The sequence below is a fragment of the Pavona decussata genome, unplaced genomic scaffold (genome assembly GCF_977016875.1).
Source record: "Pavona decussata unplaced genomic scaffold, jaPavDecu1.1 SCAFFOLD_8, whole genome shotgun sequence".
NCBI lineage: Eukaryota > Metazoa > Cnidaria > Anthozoa > Scleractinia > Agariciidae > Pavona > Pavona decussata.
Genome location: NW_028145431.1, coordinates 2,048,641 through 2,067,395, shown reverse-complemented (window position 1 = coordinate 2,067,395; position 18,755 = coordinate 2,048,641). Strand labels below are relative to the sequence as shown.

The following is an 18,755-nucleotide window of genomic DNA, read 5'->3' as shown; positions in this document are numbered from 1 at the left end:
ACGTCTTTGGCTAAAATCGGGTCAGATATTGCGATAGTCGACAAGCGAAGAATGGTAAATAAACTGAACGCATAGGCTGGAAGTCCGAGAAGCACGACTGCTGACCGGATGTAACACAATGTAATGGATGTAGCACCGGATGTATGTGTAATGATATCCTCTTCTAATGGGGCTGTTTCACAATGGCAATGGTGAAGAAAGCCAAAAAAAAAAAAAACAAAAAAACAGAATAACCGAATAAAACAAAAACAAAGGAAATGAAGCTGAACTGAAGCTTGGGTGAAAATTGAACGCATGATCATAATAGCCGCACCCCCCCCCCCCTCCCCCCCAAAAAGATTGCTCTTTAGACTGTGAAAATGCAATTACAAATTCAGTTATGATAAACTATTCGTGACAAGAGAATGAAAAATTTGCGCGTGAAATCTCATAATTATTTACCTGCACGGCAAAGAATAACATCCATTTCGTCGCTGATTTCATCACTGTTTATAGTCCGTAGGCAGGGGCGGGGCAGAAGACTCGTCAAATTTTTGTATCTGAATCATCCAACAAAAGTTGACGTCACATCCGGTCAAATTGGCGCTCAGCAGCTTGTCTCAGCGAAGTCGAATGATGGCGTCCGGGCCAGGCATGATTTCTTTGGATTTTTGAGCCATCCGTATCAGGAATTGTGAACTGTGGATATGAAAGATGTTGTAAAGATATTGCTTCGACTTCATGAGCAAGGGTTTTCCAAAGAAGTGATTTTTTCTATTGTTTTGACGGAAAATACGAGACAGCTAAGCGTCGTGTCATGGCGAAAATTTCACACTCTCAAAACGAGTGGCGTTCAGACTTTTAGTTCTTGTGGCTTCTGATCGTTCGAAAGCTGAAATTTTAATAGCCTATCCCGTGTGCAACATAATGGAGGAGACATCGTCAGTCATAGTTTGCAGTGTTAACATCGGGAACCTAATTATCACTCGACGTGAAGTGTTGGAAGCCTGTATCATTGAAGTGTTCCAATTGTCTTCGTTGTAAGGGACTCGTAATCTTCGAGGTGAGTAAATGTAGTTATCTTCATTTCCATTTCTTTTCTGCCGACGTGAGTACCTGTACATGTGGGCTTTAGAGTAATAAGTCGGTGTTGTGCTTCGTACTTCTTTAATAAAGACACAAGTGACGTTTAATTAATAAATAGTTCATATCATGTTGCCCTGTAAGTGCGGGCTTGAGGAGGGGCTTGAGTCAGAAAATGTATCTGCCTGGCCTGGTTCATATTGCTAGACAAGTGGCATGACCGATGATCTTACCTTGTTTTGATGTCCTCTTTGGGTTGTCAAAGGACACATGGAAGGCCAAATGGACTTTGAAAACTCTTTATAGCTGACAATGTCATTTGTACATCATATAATTATTTACCAGTTATTTCACTTATGTTAGTTGGTGCCAAATATTTAAGGGTGGGGAATTGTCTTTTTCTCTGTGTCAAAGGTTGGGGAAGAGAACATAAAGTAAAAAAATATTGTAAATTCCTGGAGGTTATCTAGCAGCAGAAATTGATTAAGTTCTAATAATATTGTCTCCTTTGAACCAATGAAATTCAAAGTTCATTTTGACAAGGAATTTTGAGTTCTGTTCAATTCAATGAAAAATCAAAAGTTCAATAACCACACAATCAGTTCAAAAACCACACATCAGTTCAGTGACAGTAGACCTCAATATTATAAGAATAACTATAGGTGAATGGTCTTTTTTATTCCAATGGGGCAGATAAGAAGAAAAGGGGAGGGGAGAGGGTTTTACAGGAGTGTGGTCCATACAATTCAATAAAAAAACAAAAATTCAATAACCACACAATCAATTCAAAAACCCACATTCGTTCAGTGACAGTAGACAAAAAATTTGTAAGAATAACTATATAGGTGAAATGTTTTTTATTTCAATGGGACAGTTAAGAGGAGAGGGTTTTACGGTAGCGTGGTCCATATTTGAAAGTAGGCAAAAAGTACAAGTGAAACTAACAAGTATCTATGTATCAAATAATGGTAACAGGCTCACACGCATTTAAAAATCTATTGCCCACTTATCCATCACCCATTGTTTGTCTTTGTAATTATATTTGGCAACAGCTGCCCAATAATGTAGCTTTTCCTTGTACATAGTTCTACTTCCTTCTTGTCAATGATGCAGATTAGTGGCCCGTTGGTAAATTTGTAAAAATCTAGAAGTCCTATGGTTCATTGAAAATCAAAAAGTCGAATAACCATAGCAACAGTTCAAAAAACACACATCAGTTCAGTGACAGTAGACCTTAAATGTAAGAAAAAGTATAGGTGATGTGTTTTCAACTTTCTCTCCTTCATGGTTGTCAAGGATGCAAATGAGAGGCCTGCTTGTAAATTTCATATTAGTTCAATTCAAAGAAGGCTTAAAAATTCAGAAAGGGGAATTATATAAATGTGTATATATTTATTAACCACCTGGCCCCAGTTGTTCAAAGAATGGATAACTTTATCCACTGGATAAGTCACTATCCAGCAGAGTACATGTACTCCAGTCAATGCTTTTGGCAAGTTTTTCACACAATCCCATTCTTAAATCTGACATATGCTTCTACTCTATTCACAAATTATAGGACTATCATAAAAATCTTGCACACATTTTATCTTCTGGATAGCAAACTATCCAGTGGATAAAATTATCCGCCCTTTGAACAACTGTGACCTGAGTGAAAGCAGACCTCCAAATTAAGAAAATTTACTGGTGTGGGTGTTTTTATTTCAATGGGTCTTGCAGGGGGAAAGGGAAGGGAAGTGGACAAATATGTTCTCATTATATTAATAGGTTTGTTCATTATATTACCATGGTTGATAATTTTCCTTACCTAGATGAAAGTTTTAGGGATTTAATGTTTTTAATTTTTCATTTCACTTCTTTTATTTTTAGAGATTTAAACAAAAACTCAAAAGGAAAGAGACCAGCAAATCCCCCCAGACATGGCAAAAAAGGAAACAGACAGCGAAAGGAAGAAAGCAACAAGACCGGAAGTTACATTATTTTAACACACCCCATTCTTATCCTTCGTACCTTGCTCTCCCTGTTCCCCTCCCCTCACACACACACACACACACACCCACACAAACACCTAAAAAAAATTGGGTGTGTTAAAATACCGTAACATTCAGCCTGTTTTTTAGTAATTATAATATTGTAGTATAAAATGTACTGTTAGCGCTTGTTACGTTGTTGAAATAAAATAACCCTTTAATGAAATTTGCAACAACAAAAAATTTTTAAAAAAATCCAAGACCGGAAGAAACTGCGATTGCATGCAGTTAGCAGAAGACAATGAGGGCCTTGCAAAAAGGGAAACAGGGATTGTGGCACTTGCGAGAAGAGTCAAGAGACAAGAAGAGTCAGTTAAAAAGTAAACCGAAAAAATTGAAAAAAAAAAAAAAAAGTAATGGAGGCCAAGCGGGTGGCTGCCCAGCTAAGGCTTATCATTAATGGCTGGTCAGCTTGGCTGACCAAATTTTGGATCATACGAATACGTCAATGTAATCAAACACGATGCTGTACACCAATGTGAAAATTATTGTCAGCAGACATTTATTAGACTTTGACACATAGTAAATTATGATAAGTCATATAGCTAAGCGGCCATTGCAGTTACTCCTGGTCTTGTCGCATTCTTCCTTTCGCTCTCTGTTTCCTTTCTTGCCGTCTCAGGGGGATTTGCCGGTCTCTTTCCTTTGTAGTGTTTGTTTAAATCTCTAAAACTAAAATAATTAAAACGAAAAATTAAAAACATTAAATCCCTAAAAATTTCATCTAGGTGAGGAAAATTCTAAACCATGGTAATATAACATTTAAACCCTATTAATATAATGCAAACATATTTGTCCACTTCCTTCCCTTTCCCTACCTGCAAGACCCACTGAACTAAAAACACCCACACCAGCAAATTTTCTTAAGTTTGAGGTCTGCTATCACCCAGGTGGTTAATAAATAAATAATATACATTTATATAATCCCCTTTTTTGGGGAGAGGGGTGGGAGGTTTGTTTGTATTGGTGTGGAGATTGAATTTTTAAGCCTTCTTTGAATTGAACTAATATGAAATTTACAAGCAGGCCTCTCATTTGCATCCTTGAAAAGCATGAGGGAGAGAAAGTTGAAAACACATCACCTATAGTTTTTCTTACATTTAAGGTCTACTGTCACTAAACTGATATGTGTTTTTTGAACTGTTGCTATGGTTATTTTAATTTTTTGATTTTCAATGAACCATAGGACTTCTAGATTTTTACAAAATTATTTACCAATGGGCCACTAATCTGCATTATTGACAAGAAGGAAGTGAACTATGTACAAGAAAAAGCTACATTATTGGGCAGCTGTTGCCAAATATGATTACAAAGACAAACAATGGGTTATGGATAAGCAGGCAATAGATTTTTAAATGCATGTACAGTGTAAGCCTGTTTCCATTATTTGTAATACATAAATACTTATAGTTTCACTTGTACTTTCTGCCTACTCTAAATATGGACCACGCTCCCGTAAAACCCTCTCCTCTTACCTGTCCCATTGAAATAAAAAAACATTTCACCTATACAGTTATTCTTACAATTGTCTACTGTCACTGAACGAATGTGGGTTTTTGAATTGATTGTGTGGTTATTGAATTTTTGTTTTTTTATTGAATTGTATGGACCACGCTCCCGCAAAACCCTCTCCCCTCCCCTTTCCTCTTATCTGCCCCATTGGAATAAAAAAACCTTTCACCTATAGTTATTCTTACAATACAGTAAAAACCCACATATAAAAACCTAGAATTTTTGGGTTCAGGCTGAATGGGTTCTTATATTTTGGGGTAGTTTTTCCAAAGTCAGGCTGATTAGGTTCTTAGTAGGTTCTTATTTGTAGGATTTGTCATAGTGATACAAAAAGTCAGGGCACTATACAGATTCAAGTCCCAAGACTACACCAGTATAATTTTATACAGTACTACATATTTTATACTCTGTATTTAAAAGATTTTCAATTTTCTTCATTGTACTACATACTGTATTAAACAAATAATTTTCATGGTATATTTCTCAGAAATTTCACAATTTCTAACAAATTATCCAGTATTTTGGCCTTACAATATTTTTTTTTTGTATAAGAACCTATTTTTCTTTGCCAGGCTAAATAGGTTCTTATATACTTGGGTATTAAAATGCCCAATTTCAGCCTGTAGGTTCTTAAATCACTAGGTTCCTATACGTGGGTTTTTACTGTATTGAGGTCTACTGTCACTGAACTGATGTGTGGTTTTTGAACTGATTGTGTGGTTATTGAACTTTTGATTTTTCATTAAATTGAACAGAAAACTCAAAATTCCTTGTCAAAATGAACTTTGAATCAATAATAATAATAATAATAATAATAATAATAATAATAATAATAATAATAATAATAATAATCTTTTATTAGGAAGCTTCCGTTCACTAAACATGGTTTTCAGAAAGGTCCTATAAAGATTAAATATACAAAAGGTTAAAAAAATACAATACGTGTATATAAGACAAAATTACAAAATGATAAACAGAGCAATTCAAACTAGAAGCTGAAACTACAAAGACATCATCGATGGGGTTAAAAACTTCAAATTGATAAAAAATAAAAAAAAAAATGATAAAAAATTTCATTGGTTCAAAGGAGACCATATTATTAGAACTTAATGTATGGGTCAATTTCTGCTGCTAGATAACCTCCAGGAATTTGCAACATATTTTTACTTAATGGTTGTGTTTTCACTAGGCCAATTTACTAGCCGAACCTTTCCGTCTTGGTGGTTGTTTACAGACTGACATTAACTAGTTAAACATGGTATCTGTTTTCATTGTGCAATTTAACCCGGAATTTGAGCCGCTTAATTAAATATTCAACTTACAAAAGCGTGCAACTTTCAAAAATGGCAGCAGGCGAATTATGTTGATTCTCACTATATTTATGCCAAAGAGAAGGAGTTTCTCTCAGAGGATATGGTTAACGTCTCTACAGGTGAGGAAGATGCGACAAAATGTTATCCAACGGCAAGACAACATTCATCGCCGTAAGTGCAAGGCCGTGTGGGCTTATCCGGCAAGACCACAGTTTTGGTTTTGAGGTATTGTTGAAGTTATCTGTCGTTTTTCTGTTTCGCAAAGTGAACCACGAGTCAAACTGAAACGCGAGACTAGCGTCTAGTAAATAATATTGCCAAATTACTTGACAGGCCGCTGTCACTATGTGCAATGTGATTGGCTGCAGTATTTACCAGGGCAAGTTATACCATCTCGCGAGGTAGTATAACTCTGCGTGATTTTTGGGTCTTAAAGGTGAGATGATCTCCTGTTTTCTCTCGTGATAACAGCTTGCATTTTTAACTCGCTAAACAAAAGACAAACTGTTTTCACCGTATTTCCGGACTTTTCCGGCTTTATCTAGCTAAAATTGTCCTAGTGAAAACACAACCACTGTTCTCTTCCCCAACCTTGGACACAGAGAAAAAGACAATTCCCCACCCTTTAATATTGGGCACCAACTAACATAATTGAAATAACTGGTAAATAATTATATGATGTACAAATGACATTGTCAGCCATAAAGAGTTTTCAGAGTCCATTTGGCCTTCCATGTGTCCTTTGATAACCCAAAGAGGACATCAAAACAAGGTAAGATCATCGGTCATACCACTTGTCTGTGGCTTGTGGCATACTGTTGGTTCCTACCATAGTTTGATGTCACATGTGCATAATTATAGTACAAATGTATAAAAAGCCTTAACCCATGAGCACCCACGTGGTGAGAGTGTAGATGAAGTAAAGGGTGAAGGGGTTGTTTCTTTCAATACTTGAGAAATAATGTCATTCGCAATAATGCTATTTAATTTATTGCTTAAGATGGCTTGACATCAATAACTTTAACAACTGTCTCACACTAGCTGTAGCAATATGAACCAGGCCAGGCAGATACATTTTCTGACTCAAGCCCGTCCTCAAGCCTGCACTTCCAGGACAACATGATATGAACTATTTATTAATGAAACGTCACTTGCGTCTTTATTAAAGAAGTACGAAGCACAAAACCGACTTATTACTCTAAAGCCCACATGTAAAGGTACTCACGTCGGCAGAAAAGAACTGGAAATGAAGATAACTACATTTACTCACCTCGAATATTACGAGTCCCTTACAACGAAGACAATTGGAACACTTCAATGATACAGGCTTCCAACACTTCACGTCGAGTGATAATTAGGTTCCCGATGTTAACACTGCAAACTATGACTGACGATGTCTCCTCCATTATGTTGCACACGGGATAGGCTATTAAAATTTCAGCTTTCGAACGATCAAAAGCCACAAGAGCCAAAAGTCTGAACGCCACTCGTTTTGAGAGTGTGAAATTTTCGCCATGACACGACGCTTAGCTGTCTCGTATTTTCCGTAAAAACAATAGAAAAAAATCACTCCTTTGGAAAAACCTTGCTCATGAAGTCGAAGCAATATCTTTACAACATCTTTCATATCCACAGTTCACAATTCCTGATAATGATGGCTCAAAAATCCAAAGAAATCATGCCTCACCCAGACGCCATCATTCGACTTCGCCGAGAGAGGCCTCTGGGCGCCAATTTGACCGGATGTGACGTCAACTTTTGTTGGATGATTCAGATACAAAAAAAAGTGCCAGGCGTTATGGAGTGTTCTCCCCCGCCCCTGTCCGTAGGCTTATACGTGCGTGGAAATATCCCTTTGACATTGACTGCTTTTTATATTGTTTCCACTGCACTCACAAACCGAAACGTCCCTTTTGGGATTTAAAAGAGACCAACTTTCCATTGTCCCGACCAGGATATTTCCCTTCGCACGACGATATGCAAATTTCCCTCACAGTGTTTTTGATCGACGGCACAAATTTACGTCCGGTCACCCCTCCCCCCACCAAAAAAAAAAAACCAGCAAAAAATAAATAAATAAATAAATAAATAAATAAACAGAAAGAATGCCAAAATTTGGGCAGGTATTAGGTACTGAATGTGAAAATTTATCGGCTTGAAGAGGACTTACTTATTTCTGGAGGAGAGATGGGTCAAAAAAATCCAACTTCATAACTTCTAATGTGTACGCTAATGCCCCAGATCAGCGACGTATCTTACATGCAGGCCATCCTTAACATCCAATAAGCAATGAATTAAAAAACAAACAAACAAACAAACAAACAAACCCAGGAAACATGGGCGGCTTATGTGGTTGCGTAAAACGACTAGTGAAGCGCTTTTATTTTGTCCTCTTTATTCACCACTGTAAAACAGTCATAAAAGCGGATCAAAAGTCGACCCTTTATCCCCCTATCAATGATATATTGTACCAAAAATATCTAAAGAAGAGATAATGCCATTGCGACAATTAGCCGAAGCTACAAAAACAAACAAACAAAAAGCGCATATATCGCATTTAAAACTACATCCGGTCAGCAGTTTTGCTACTCGCATTTCCGGTCTACATACGTTTGGTTGTAAACAGGTCGTAAACAACGATTTCTTCGCTTCTCAACCATGCGCCACGGAATGTACGGCTCGATTTAGCCAAAGACGTTATTCAGAATCGTCGCAGACATGCATTTGCTCAGCTGTGATCTTGATGCATCTATTTAACTTCCTGGGTGGATTGTATTGATGAATTATTTCGATACTCGACACAAGACTGTGTTTGACCTGTTCGACTGTTCTTTATTCGGGTTAACGCATCATCATCTTTGGTCTAAAACTAGATGTTCGGCGAGGCTTGGCAGTTAGCTTTGTCCTTTCCGCTAGAGTCTGTGCAAGACTTGGTCAAGAAAATGGAGCGAGCGAACTGAGGACAGACCCATCCTATACGACAAAAGCATCCTGAAGAAATTCCCAAAAGTTGCAAGGTAGGCTTTGTTTTAATTTATATTTTATCAAATTTGTTGGCCAAAACCTAATCAATCAAATGTAGATAACAGATAAGATGAATGAAAAAACCTCTGAAGCTGATATTCTCTATCTAAAGCCTGTTTGAACCAAATACTGGAGACCTCAACATTTCCAATTTTGCAATTTTTTGCAACTTGCCTCGGATGTCTTCAGCACCCATGGCCAGAGCATAGTTTTCCCCAAATTGATTTTATGATATTTAGAAACGTTAATATTTATGTAATCTCTGCTGCTAATTTGGTTTATGTGGAAAGAGTACTTTCGGAGAAATAACGAATATCGTTGTGCTTGTTTTTCCTGCTTGTCTAAATGGCTAACAGGGAACATAGCAGGACGAGCATTTTCTTCTTGTTTATAAACCCAAATTATTGTAACGGCGAATTTTATAAACTGGGAGAGTGGTTCTACCATCTGTATGAATTTCATTTGAATTGGCTCTCATGTACTCGAGAACCAGACTCGTTTATTTTTAATATTTGAGAGTGAATTTCTCGGTCAAAACATAGACCTCAGGCCGACGTGATCAAGTGCGGTTTCCATGGCAACGACGCACCTGCCGATCCAAATATGGCTGTTTTTGTTCATTCCTCCAGGTAACCTACCTCCACACAAAAAATGAAGGGGGGTTAAAAATTTTCATTTCCAACTTTGCTTCACTTTCCTGGAGAATTGCTCTTAAGCGCTTAAAGCAGTTCGTCCGGAATAATTCCAACGATTTTGATCTTGACTTTCAAATCTCTTTGCCTGTCCTAATACGTTGGCATGGAGTTGGGGGTAGAACAGTCGAAAAGACGTTAAAATTTGACACACATGTCCTTCATTCCTTTCGCCCTGATGTCGTCATTCTCCAACTAGGCAGTAATGACCTCGTTACTCTTTCGCCCTTACGTGTTGGTTCAGCAATCGATGAGTTTGTCCATTTCCTACACGATTCATGCGGGGTGCAGTTGGTGTGCGTGTGCCAGACTATTCGCCGATTCTCAGCTGAGGCTTTTAACACAAAGGTCGGCATGTTAACACGATACCTAAGGGTTGTGTTAGATCCTATACCATATGCCATGTTTTGGGGCCATAGAGGGTTTTGGCAGGCGAAAGACAATTTTTATACACCCGATGGCGTTCATTTGAACTCTAGGGGACAGCGTAAGCTATATCGTAGTCTCAGAGGGGCAGTCCTGCGATCTTTGCGCCTTTTGCCAAGTTCTCCCTCCTCGGAAGGAGTTTGTTAAGTTTGCTTCATTCTGATACAGATCTTTACATGTTTTGCCAGCTCTCAGTTGTGCCCTATGCCGAGCCTTTGATGTTTTATTGACACGTTCACCTATTGTTTGTGTCGGCCTTATATATTTGCTGTCAGCCATCGCCCCTTTTTGGGCGCGGCTACGTTTGACTCAGCTACAAAGCTGTTTGATTGCACGACTTGTTATACAGTCGTATGTATGTACGTATGTACTCCTTTTTGGCTGTACACGTATAATTATTTTACTGGCTCTGGCTCAATGTTAGGTACTGGCAGTTACCGCATGAGTGTACAATCCTTTCCGACCGCTCAGTTTTTGGGTGTGTCCTTTGCGCTCGGTATTCTGCCTTTGCCTTAGGCACTGTAGTACTTCTGGCGCTAAATGATCTGATAATTTTTTCGTTCATTTCCGTCGCTATGAAGCGCATTATTTCCAGCGCTGTCCCTCTGCGGTTTACGTTATTATTTTTATTTTATCGTAATCTAGTTTCTTATCTAAGAAATTTTATTGATAAGCCATGCCACCCAAGAAGCGTGCGCATTCCGATCAGTCCAACACGCAAAGGAGAACGAAACGCACGCGAGGCTCCGACCTTTCTGAAGTTTCTCCAGACGACGCTGTTGCTTCTCAAAACCAGAGCAACCATCACAACCAGAACTTGATCTCAGTTGATCTGCAAACGCTATCCACCTCCATCTCGACGACCATTTCCCAGGCGATACAACAGGCGTTGGGACCCAGGGGCACCCGCAGCTTGACTCAAGACCTCAGAGCATCTTCAATTCCTCCTGTTGAAAATGATGGGGAACGTTCCGCCAGTGAGGCCATTCAAGGGGATATCACAGCTATAACACAAGGTACTCAGCCTCAGAGTTCCCCTCGGCAGCCATTTTCAAGCATAGCCATAGCTCTCGGCTCTAGAGTCAACCCAAAACTCAAAGCAAAAATTTGGGGTAACGAATATGTTGATTTTGGCGGGTTGCTTTCGTTGTCCCCAAATACCGATCGTTATTCCCTGTCCCTAACTCCCTCAAGTACGTCGTCTACTCAGCCCCAGTTGACACTAGAACCTAGCCAGCCACCTAAGAAGATTCATAACCTCAGTCAGTGGTTGTCAGCTTTTAATACTTTTGTCGCTATTTATGTCGAGAAATTTCCTACTGAGGCTCCTAAGTTAATGAAATACTGCGAGGTCGTGAGGGACATTGCGTCCAAACCAGGTGACTGGTCATTTTATGACGAACAGTTTCGTTACATAAGACAGTCAGCTCCCGACCAATACCCTTGGGATACTATTCATTGGGAACTATGGCTAAGGGCAGTGACAAATTTTCGTGCTCGACCGCAGGTTCCCTCTGATAAGGTCTCCACGCGCTCTCGGAACCGCCAGTCGTTTCCGAAGGGAACTTGTTGGGCATTTCACGCCGGGCGATTCTGTGGTGGGTGCCGCTACAACCACGTTTGTTTCAAATGTGGTTCACCCCACCCCTCAAGTCAATGTTCATCCCCTAGTTCACAACGCGCCCCCCCTGCCAGAACAAGCCCATCCCCCTACTCAGCAGTCCGGTTACCCCCGTAAGGGTGGAAAGGCTTGATTTTCTTTTGCAGGGTTATGCTCCAGCTTTAAAACAATATTTGATTGATGGCTCAGTTCTTTTGGTTTTCGAATTAAGTTTATGGGGGAAAGGCGCCCTTTCGAATCCCCTAATTTGAAGAGTGCACAAGAGCAACCCCACGTTGTTACCGCTAAACTAGAAAAGGAGCTCGAAGCGGGCAGAATAGCCGGCCCGTTTTCTTCACCTCCTTTTCCGAATTTACGCTGTTCTCCCTTAGGCATCGTTCCCAAAAAGGATCCCTCTGAATTTCGCTTAATTCATCATTTGTCGTATCCTAAGGGTTCATCTGTTAACGATTACATTCCTGAAGAATTCTCATCAGTTCACTATGCGTCTATTAGAGATGCCATATCTGTCATCAAGAAGTTAGGAGCTGGCTGTTTTATGGCTGAGACCGATATTAAATCTGCATTTCGCATCATCCCGGTTCACCCTAAGGATCATGCTCTATTAGGCATGAAATGGGCTAACCAGTATTATTTTGATCGCGCTCTGCCAATGGGATGTAGTTCCAGCTGTGCGATTTTCGAAGCTTTTAGCTCAGCTCTCGAGTGGCTATCTAAAGATTTGTTCAATGCCTCAGGTGTTGTGCACATTTTGGATGACTTTCTCTTCATTGCCCCTACGAAGGAAAAATGTCAATCCGATTGTAGTAATATGATAGTGCATGATTATGCAATACATGATACGTATCACATGATTACTGTAAGCAGAAAGCACATGATATAATACAGTGAGTTAAACGGATGTCTGTGTCTTCACTCGTGTCTTCAATTATATAAAGAACCCTTCGGTTACTACATTGGCGACGAGGATCCCACAAAGAAGAAAGGAGTAGAAGAACATCAGCCAATGGCTCCACCAGAAGAAACCGATAATCCTGGTCCGAGCACAAATCCGCAACAAAACATCACAGTCGTGAATCGTCAATTAAACATCCGTCCGTTCACCATCTCAAATGATGCTAACGACACAGCCGTGCGATGGGCGAAATGGAAAAAGGATATAGAGAGACAATTCAGGTTCTTCGGATTAACAGACCCAGAAGTTAAGAAAGATGGCTTAATTATCTATGGTGGATCGCAGATTGCCGATTTAGAAGATTCCCTCCCGGATCTACCCGCACAACAGGAGGGCGAAGATGTCTACTCGCGCTTTATCCGGAAACTAGACAAGAATTTCCTACCAAGAAAAAACAAGGACTATGCACGATTCCAGTTTGGAAACCTTTCTCAGCAGATCGATGAGAGCATGGCGAAATATTACGCTAGACTACGAGAGATAGCAAAGAAATGCGAATTCACCGACGAAGATGATGCAATCCGAGACCATTTTATCAAGACGATGACAAACAGCCGCTTACGAGTAAAAACAATTCGCAATAACTGGACGTTGTCCCAGATCTTGGATGAAGCAGCCATAGAAGAAGAGTCCACTACTCAAGCAAACGAAATCGACCAGAAACTCCAGGACACAACGGAATCACACAAAGTTAAACAAGTCAAAAGTTACAAGCGTGACAACAATGGTATGTGTCCCCGCTGTGGTTCAAAACATGGAAAAGGAAATTGCCCAGCATACGGAGCTAAATGCTACAAATGTGGTAAACGTAACCACTACACCAAAATGTGCCGTAACACGGATCAAAGATACCGCTCAGATGATAAACAAGGTGGCAGATCGGGTCGCCGAAATGACAAGAAAGAAGATTTTCAGCACGCGCCGCGACAGCCAAGACCGCCGACAGATCATCAACACCGCCGAAGACGAGTTCGACACGTTGAACAAGATGCACAAGATGCACGCGACATTTCAGAAAGCGAAGACTCTTTCGATGAGGACATCGCCAGACTCGTACAGCACATGCACGTACACCGTACAGCACAGGACACCATCGAGAAAAACAAATGCGAGATTTGGATCAATGGAACCAAAATAGAAGTTGAACCGGATACAGGCGCCGATGCAAACGTCATGGACGAACACCAGTTCAATGAATTGCTACGAGTAACGCCGGAGGTTAAATTACGCAACACGAAGATCAAGCTGAAAACACTCACCGAAGATCTACCAGTTATTGGAGAATGCGACGTCACCTTAGAAAACAAAACGCGAAAAACACAAGCGACAATCGCCGTTATTCAAGGAACAATCGATTCCCTACCGTTACTCGGAAGACAAACACTGGAAGAGCTGGGAATGATCCAATTTGACGCGACAGGAGGACTGAAAGAACCAAATCGAGAAGAATTACAGAAGATCCACAAGATCCAAACCGGAAATGAAGATCTTAACAAGATTCTCTTTCAGCACGAAGAGAGATTTAGAGGCATTGGCAAAGCAAGAAGAGATGGACAAGACATCGAAATCCATTTACCACTTAAAGAAGATACGAAACCGATCGCACAAAAGCCCCGCCGAGTACCATACCACCTGATGGAACCTCTACGTCACCGAATGGAAGAATTTGTCGAGAGAGACATCATGGAAAAGGTGCCAGAACATGACTCCATCACATGGTGCTCACCACTGGTTGTCCAACCGAAACCAAAAAAACCCAACGACATCCGTGTCAGCCTTGACTTAAGAGTACTGAATAAGTCCATGGAGCGCACAAGACAAGTACAAGCGCCTATCACAGAGGACTTCATCACCACTTTCAAAGATTGCAAAGTCTTCAGTAAACTTGACATGAACCACGGATACCACCAGTTCTCACTAGACGAAGAATCAAGAAAACTCATGACATTCTCAAGTCCATGGGGTAACTATCGTTACAAGCGACTCGCGTTTGGAGGTGTCAACAGCCAAGATTTATTTGATGCTGAAATGAGCAAGATTATCTCGGGAATAGCAAGAGTCCTTAACAACCGAGACGATATCATGATTGGCGGAACCAACTGGGATGACCACAATGCCAACTTAGCAGCTTTACTTCAACGACTGAAGCTCCACAACCTTACCCTACGTAAGGAGAAGTGTGAATTTGGAAAATCAACCATCGACTTTCATGGGCACCTGTTCACTGCCGAAGGATTGAAGCCCAGTCCCAGTAAAGTCAAAGCTGTCAGCGAATGCAACCCACCGAAATCTAAAGAAGAGCTTGTGTCATTCTTGCAAATGATGGCCTATCTATCACGTTACATCAGCAACTTTTCCAACCGCTGCGAACCGTTGAGAAGACTCACAAAGAAGGAACACAGCTTTGAATGGACCGAAGCTCAGCAAACTGCTTTCGAAGATCTGAAGACTGCAATTACTTCAGCACCAGTTCTCATCCCATACAAGCCAGGTCGAGAAACCATGGCCATATGCGATGGCAGCCCAACTGGCCTTGGAGGTGGCTTGTTCCAAAAGACTGAACATGGTTACCAACCAGTCCACTTTGTTAGCAGATCATTAACAGACACCGAGAAACGGTACTCTCAAATAGAACGAGAAGCACTGGCTGCAGAGTTTACCACCACCAGGCTACACATGTATCTACTTGGAGCACAGCACTTTCAGTTAGCAACTGACCACAAACCGCTCCTCCCACTCTTCAATAATCCAACTGCAAAGCTACCACCAAGAATAGAGCGAATAGTGATGAAGATGCAGAACCTAGACTTCACTGCAGTACATATACCGGGGAAATCCAATATGACTGACTACCTTTCCCGACACCCATTACCAGAGGTCCAGCAAACAAAACATGAAGGCTACGTCAAAGCAGTCATTGACGCAGACCACGCGATAGTCATGGACACTATCCGATCAGCAAGTAAAGAAGACAAAGTGCTGCAGAAGTTGAAGATAGCACTTGAAACAGGGAAATGGAATAGAAACGATCCAGACCTGATACCATACTACGACGTAAGAGCAGACATTTACGAATCCGAAGGAGTCCTGCTGAGGCTCAACAGGATTATCCCACCAGTATCACTGCGAGACAAGATTGTCAGCATTGCTCACAAACAGGGACACTTAGGCATTTCCAAAACAAAAGAACTTCTCAGACGGAAGTATTGGTTTCCCAACATGAACAAACGCATCGACGATATTGTTAGCACATGCTTCAGCTGCCAAGTGACCACCAACACTCAGCACACTGAACCCGCCAAGATGACGGAACTGCCAGAACGACCGTGGAACACCGTCGAGGCAGACTTCTGTGGCCCATTTCCTAATGGCGAATATGTACTCGTTGTAACCGACCAGTACTCAAGATACCCAGAAGCAGAGTTCATCAGCTCAACATCTATCAAACCAGTCCGAAGAAAACTGAAGAAGATGTTCGCCACACATGGGGTACCACAGACAGTGCAAACCGATAATGGACCGCCATTTAACTCAAAAGAGTTCCAGACACTTGCAACAGAAATGGGATTCAGTCACAAGAAGATCACACCCAAACATCCGAAAGCTCAAGGCCAAGTCGAAGGTTTTAACAAGCTCGTAAACAAGATAGCGACAATCGCAAAACAGGAAGGGATAGATGTACGCGAAGCAACCTACGACATGCTCCAAACATACAGGGATACACCACACCCAGCAACCAGGAAGACACCCTATGAGCTAATGATGAACAGAGAGATCCGGACGAAACTTGAACACTTCCCATCATCCATACCAACACAGGATCAAGAAGTCAGAGTCAACGACCGAAACTACAAAGAACGAATCAAGCAATACCACGACAAGCGATACCGAGCGACGGAACTGCACCTAGACATCGGGCAAGCAGTCATCGTAAAGCGAGACAAGAAACGAAAAGCTGAGACGCCGTACGAACCGCACATATATGTCGTGACCCAGGTGAAGGGATCAACCATCATCGCCAAGAGGTTAACTGATGGCAAAAGTATCTGCCGAGACAAATCAAAATTCAGACGTCTCAAAAGCAATACCAGCAACACCGATTCCAACGAAAGGGAAACAGGAACGCAACCTCAAACACAGATACCACCTGCATATCTCCCACAACCACCAGCAATAGCAGCACAGAGGGTGGATGCAGCTAGCAACGATGCAGAACATAACCAGGCCGCACCGGAACCACTCAGGCGATCCAACAGAAGGCCTAGATCAGTCTTCGAAGGACACTTAAGAGATTTTGAACAATGACAAGTAGAATTTGAGAAACACGTGAGAGAATAGCTAAGAATTAGGACACCGATCGGACATTGGACATAAACTGTTACTGTTATGTAATCGCACGAATCATTTATGATTATATTTTAGTAATAAGAGATCTTGGTCGATTATTTTTACATTCACGATTTGTACAGGAATGTACTGAAAAGGGAGGAATGTAGTAATATGATAGTGCATGATTATGCAATACATGATACGTATCACATGATTACTGTAAGCATAAAGCACATGATATAATACAGTGAGTTAAACGGATGTCTGTGTCTTCACTCGTGTCTTCAATTATATAAAGAACCCTTCGGTTACTACACCGATCTTGACAATTTCCTTCGCATGTGTAGCTATCTCGGGGTTCCAATAGCACAGGAGAAAACCGTCGGGCCATTCAACACGCTACAGTTTGCTGGTATCACTCTCGATTCGGTGCGACAGGAAGCTAGGTTACCGGAAGATAAGCTTCAAAAATGCCAGCTGCTACTACATCATTTTTATACGAGGCGTAAAGTAACGCTTCGAGAGCTTCAGTCTTTACTAGGCCTTTTGAATTTTACCTGCTCGGTTGTCATCCCCGGCCGCGCTTTTCTTCGCCGAATGATCAATCTTACCAGGGGCATCCAGCGCCCTCATCACCGTATTCGCTTGACTAAGGAAACGAAATTTGACATTCAGGTTTGGCTTTCTTTCCTACAAAACTTTAATGGTAAGACCTTTTTCTATACTGAGTTATGGGAGGTCTCGAATCCTTTCGAGTTATTTACTGACGCCGCCGGCTCGAAGGGCTATGGCGCTATCTTTGGTAAGCATTGGTTCTTCGGCGCGTGGCCGGAAACATGGAAGCATTTTAATATCACCTTTTTAGAATTCTTCCCGATTGTTATCGCTCTGCGCATCTGGGGGCCTTCGATGGCCAACAGATGTGCCACATTTTTGTGGCGGTGGCCGATATTTAACCCCACCTTTGCTTAAGAGATTGCGTGATGTTTATTATATCGATATTCTTGATGTCGGGTGAAATAAAAGCGTCACTTTGTGGCCAATTTATCCCACATTAGCAGTTATCATTTTATCTCCTGTCAATCTCGTCAGCAAACCAGTGCGACGTCACGCAGAGCTTCGGGTCCCGTTTCAGTAGAGATACGCGGGTTTCGTGATAAAAGGCCAACATTATGACATAAGCATAATGTGATTTTATCTCGAGGCCCGTGATAGTTAATTTAGGTGTGCCGTTGCATGGGGCAAGGAGCGTTGTCAATCATAGAACTTAAGCCAATGAAATGAGGTCATATCTAATAACACCGAGGTTATAGGCAAGATCAATTTATCTCGTGGTCCTTCTCGCCTTCATTCCCATCGTGTTAACATCCGAACGCAGATCTCCGGTACTGTAGAAGAATTATTTTTCCCGCCCCCTCCCCATGCTCCGGCCTTTCTTTGTAGGCGTTTGTTGCCTTTTAATATGACTTGGCTCTTTGCCGATATTAAACCCCACCTTTGCTTAAGAGATTGCGTGATGTTTATTATATCGATATTCTTGATGTCGGGTGAAATAAAAGCGTCACTTTGTGGCCAATTTATCCCACATTAGCAGTTATCATTTTATCTCCCGTCAATCTCGTCAGCAAACCAGTGCGACGTCACGCAGAGCTTCGGGTCCCGTTTCAGTAGAGACACGCGGGTTTCGTGATAAAAATTCGGTTTCCTCTACATCGGTTGATTCCTAAATGTGGTAGTTCGGTAAACCGTCAATGTTTAGTTTTCACTTTATTTTCACAAAGAGAATGATCA

At 41.1% G+C, this 18,755-nt stretch overlaps 3 protein-coding genes and 1 long non-coding RNA gene across 4 annotated transcripts; 3 read left to right on the top strand and 1 right to left on the bottom strand.

The window, feature by feature from the left end:
* Positions 1–3,571: 3,571 nt before the first annotated feature.
* Positions 3,572–7,705, bottom strand: LOC146488859 (uncharacterized). The gene is made up of 2 exons (XR_014865181.1): positions 7,188–7,705; positions 3,572–3,758 (listed from the first exon to the last, which is right to left on the bottom strand). It is a non-coding gene; the product is annotated as an uncharacterized LOC146488859 (long non-coding RNA).
* Positions 7,706–10,325: 2,620 nt separating this feature from the next.
* On the top strand, positions 10,326–11,797 carry LOC146488858 (uncharacterized). Its single transcript, XM_085112115.1, has one exon. It carries the CDS (start codon positions 10,736–10,738, stop codon positions 11,795–11,797), a length of 1,062 nt encoding a protein of 353 aa, XP_084968241.1. The 5' UTR covers positions 10,326–10,735.
* Positions 11,798–11,894: 97 nt separating this feature from the next.
* Positions 11,895–12,563, top strand: LOC146488857 (uncharacterized). The gene has a single exon (XM_085112105.1). It carries the CDS (start codon positions 11,895–11,897, stop codon positions 12,561–12,563), a length of 669 nt encoding a protein of 222 aa, XP_084968231.1.
* On the top strand, positions 12,554–17,190 carry LOC146488856 (uncharacterized). Its single transcript, XM_085114126.1, has 2 exons — positions 12,554–14,445; positions 14,689–17,190. The coding sequence occupies exons 1-2, from the start codon at positions 12,687–12,689 to the stop codon at positions 16,938–16,940; spliced, it is 4,011 nt and encodes a 1,336-aa protein (XP_084970252.1). The 5' UTR covers positions 12,554–12,686; the 3' UTR covers positions 16,941–17,190.
* The last annotated feature ends 1,565 nt before the right edge of the window (positions 17,191–18,755 follow it).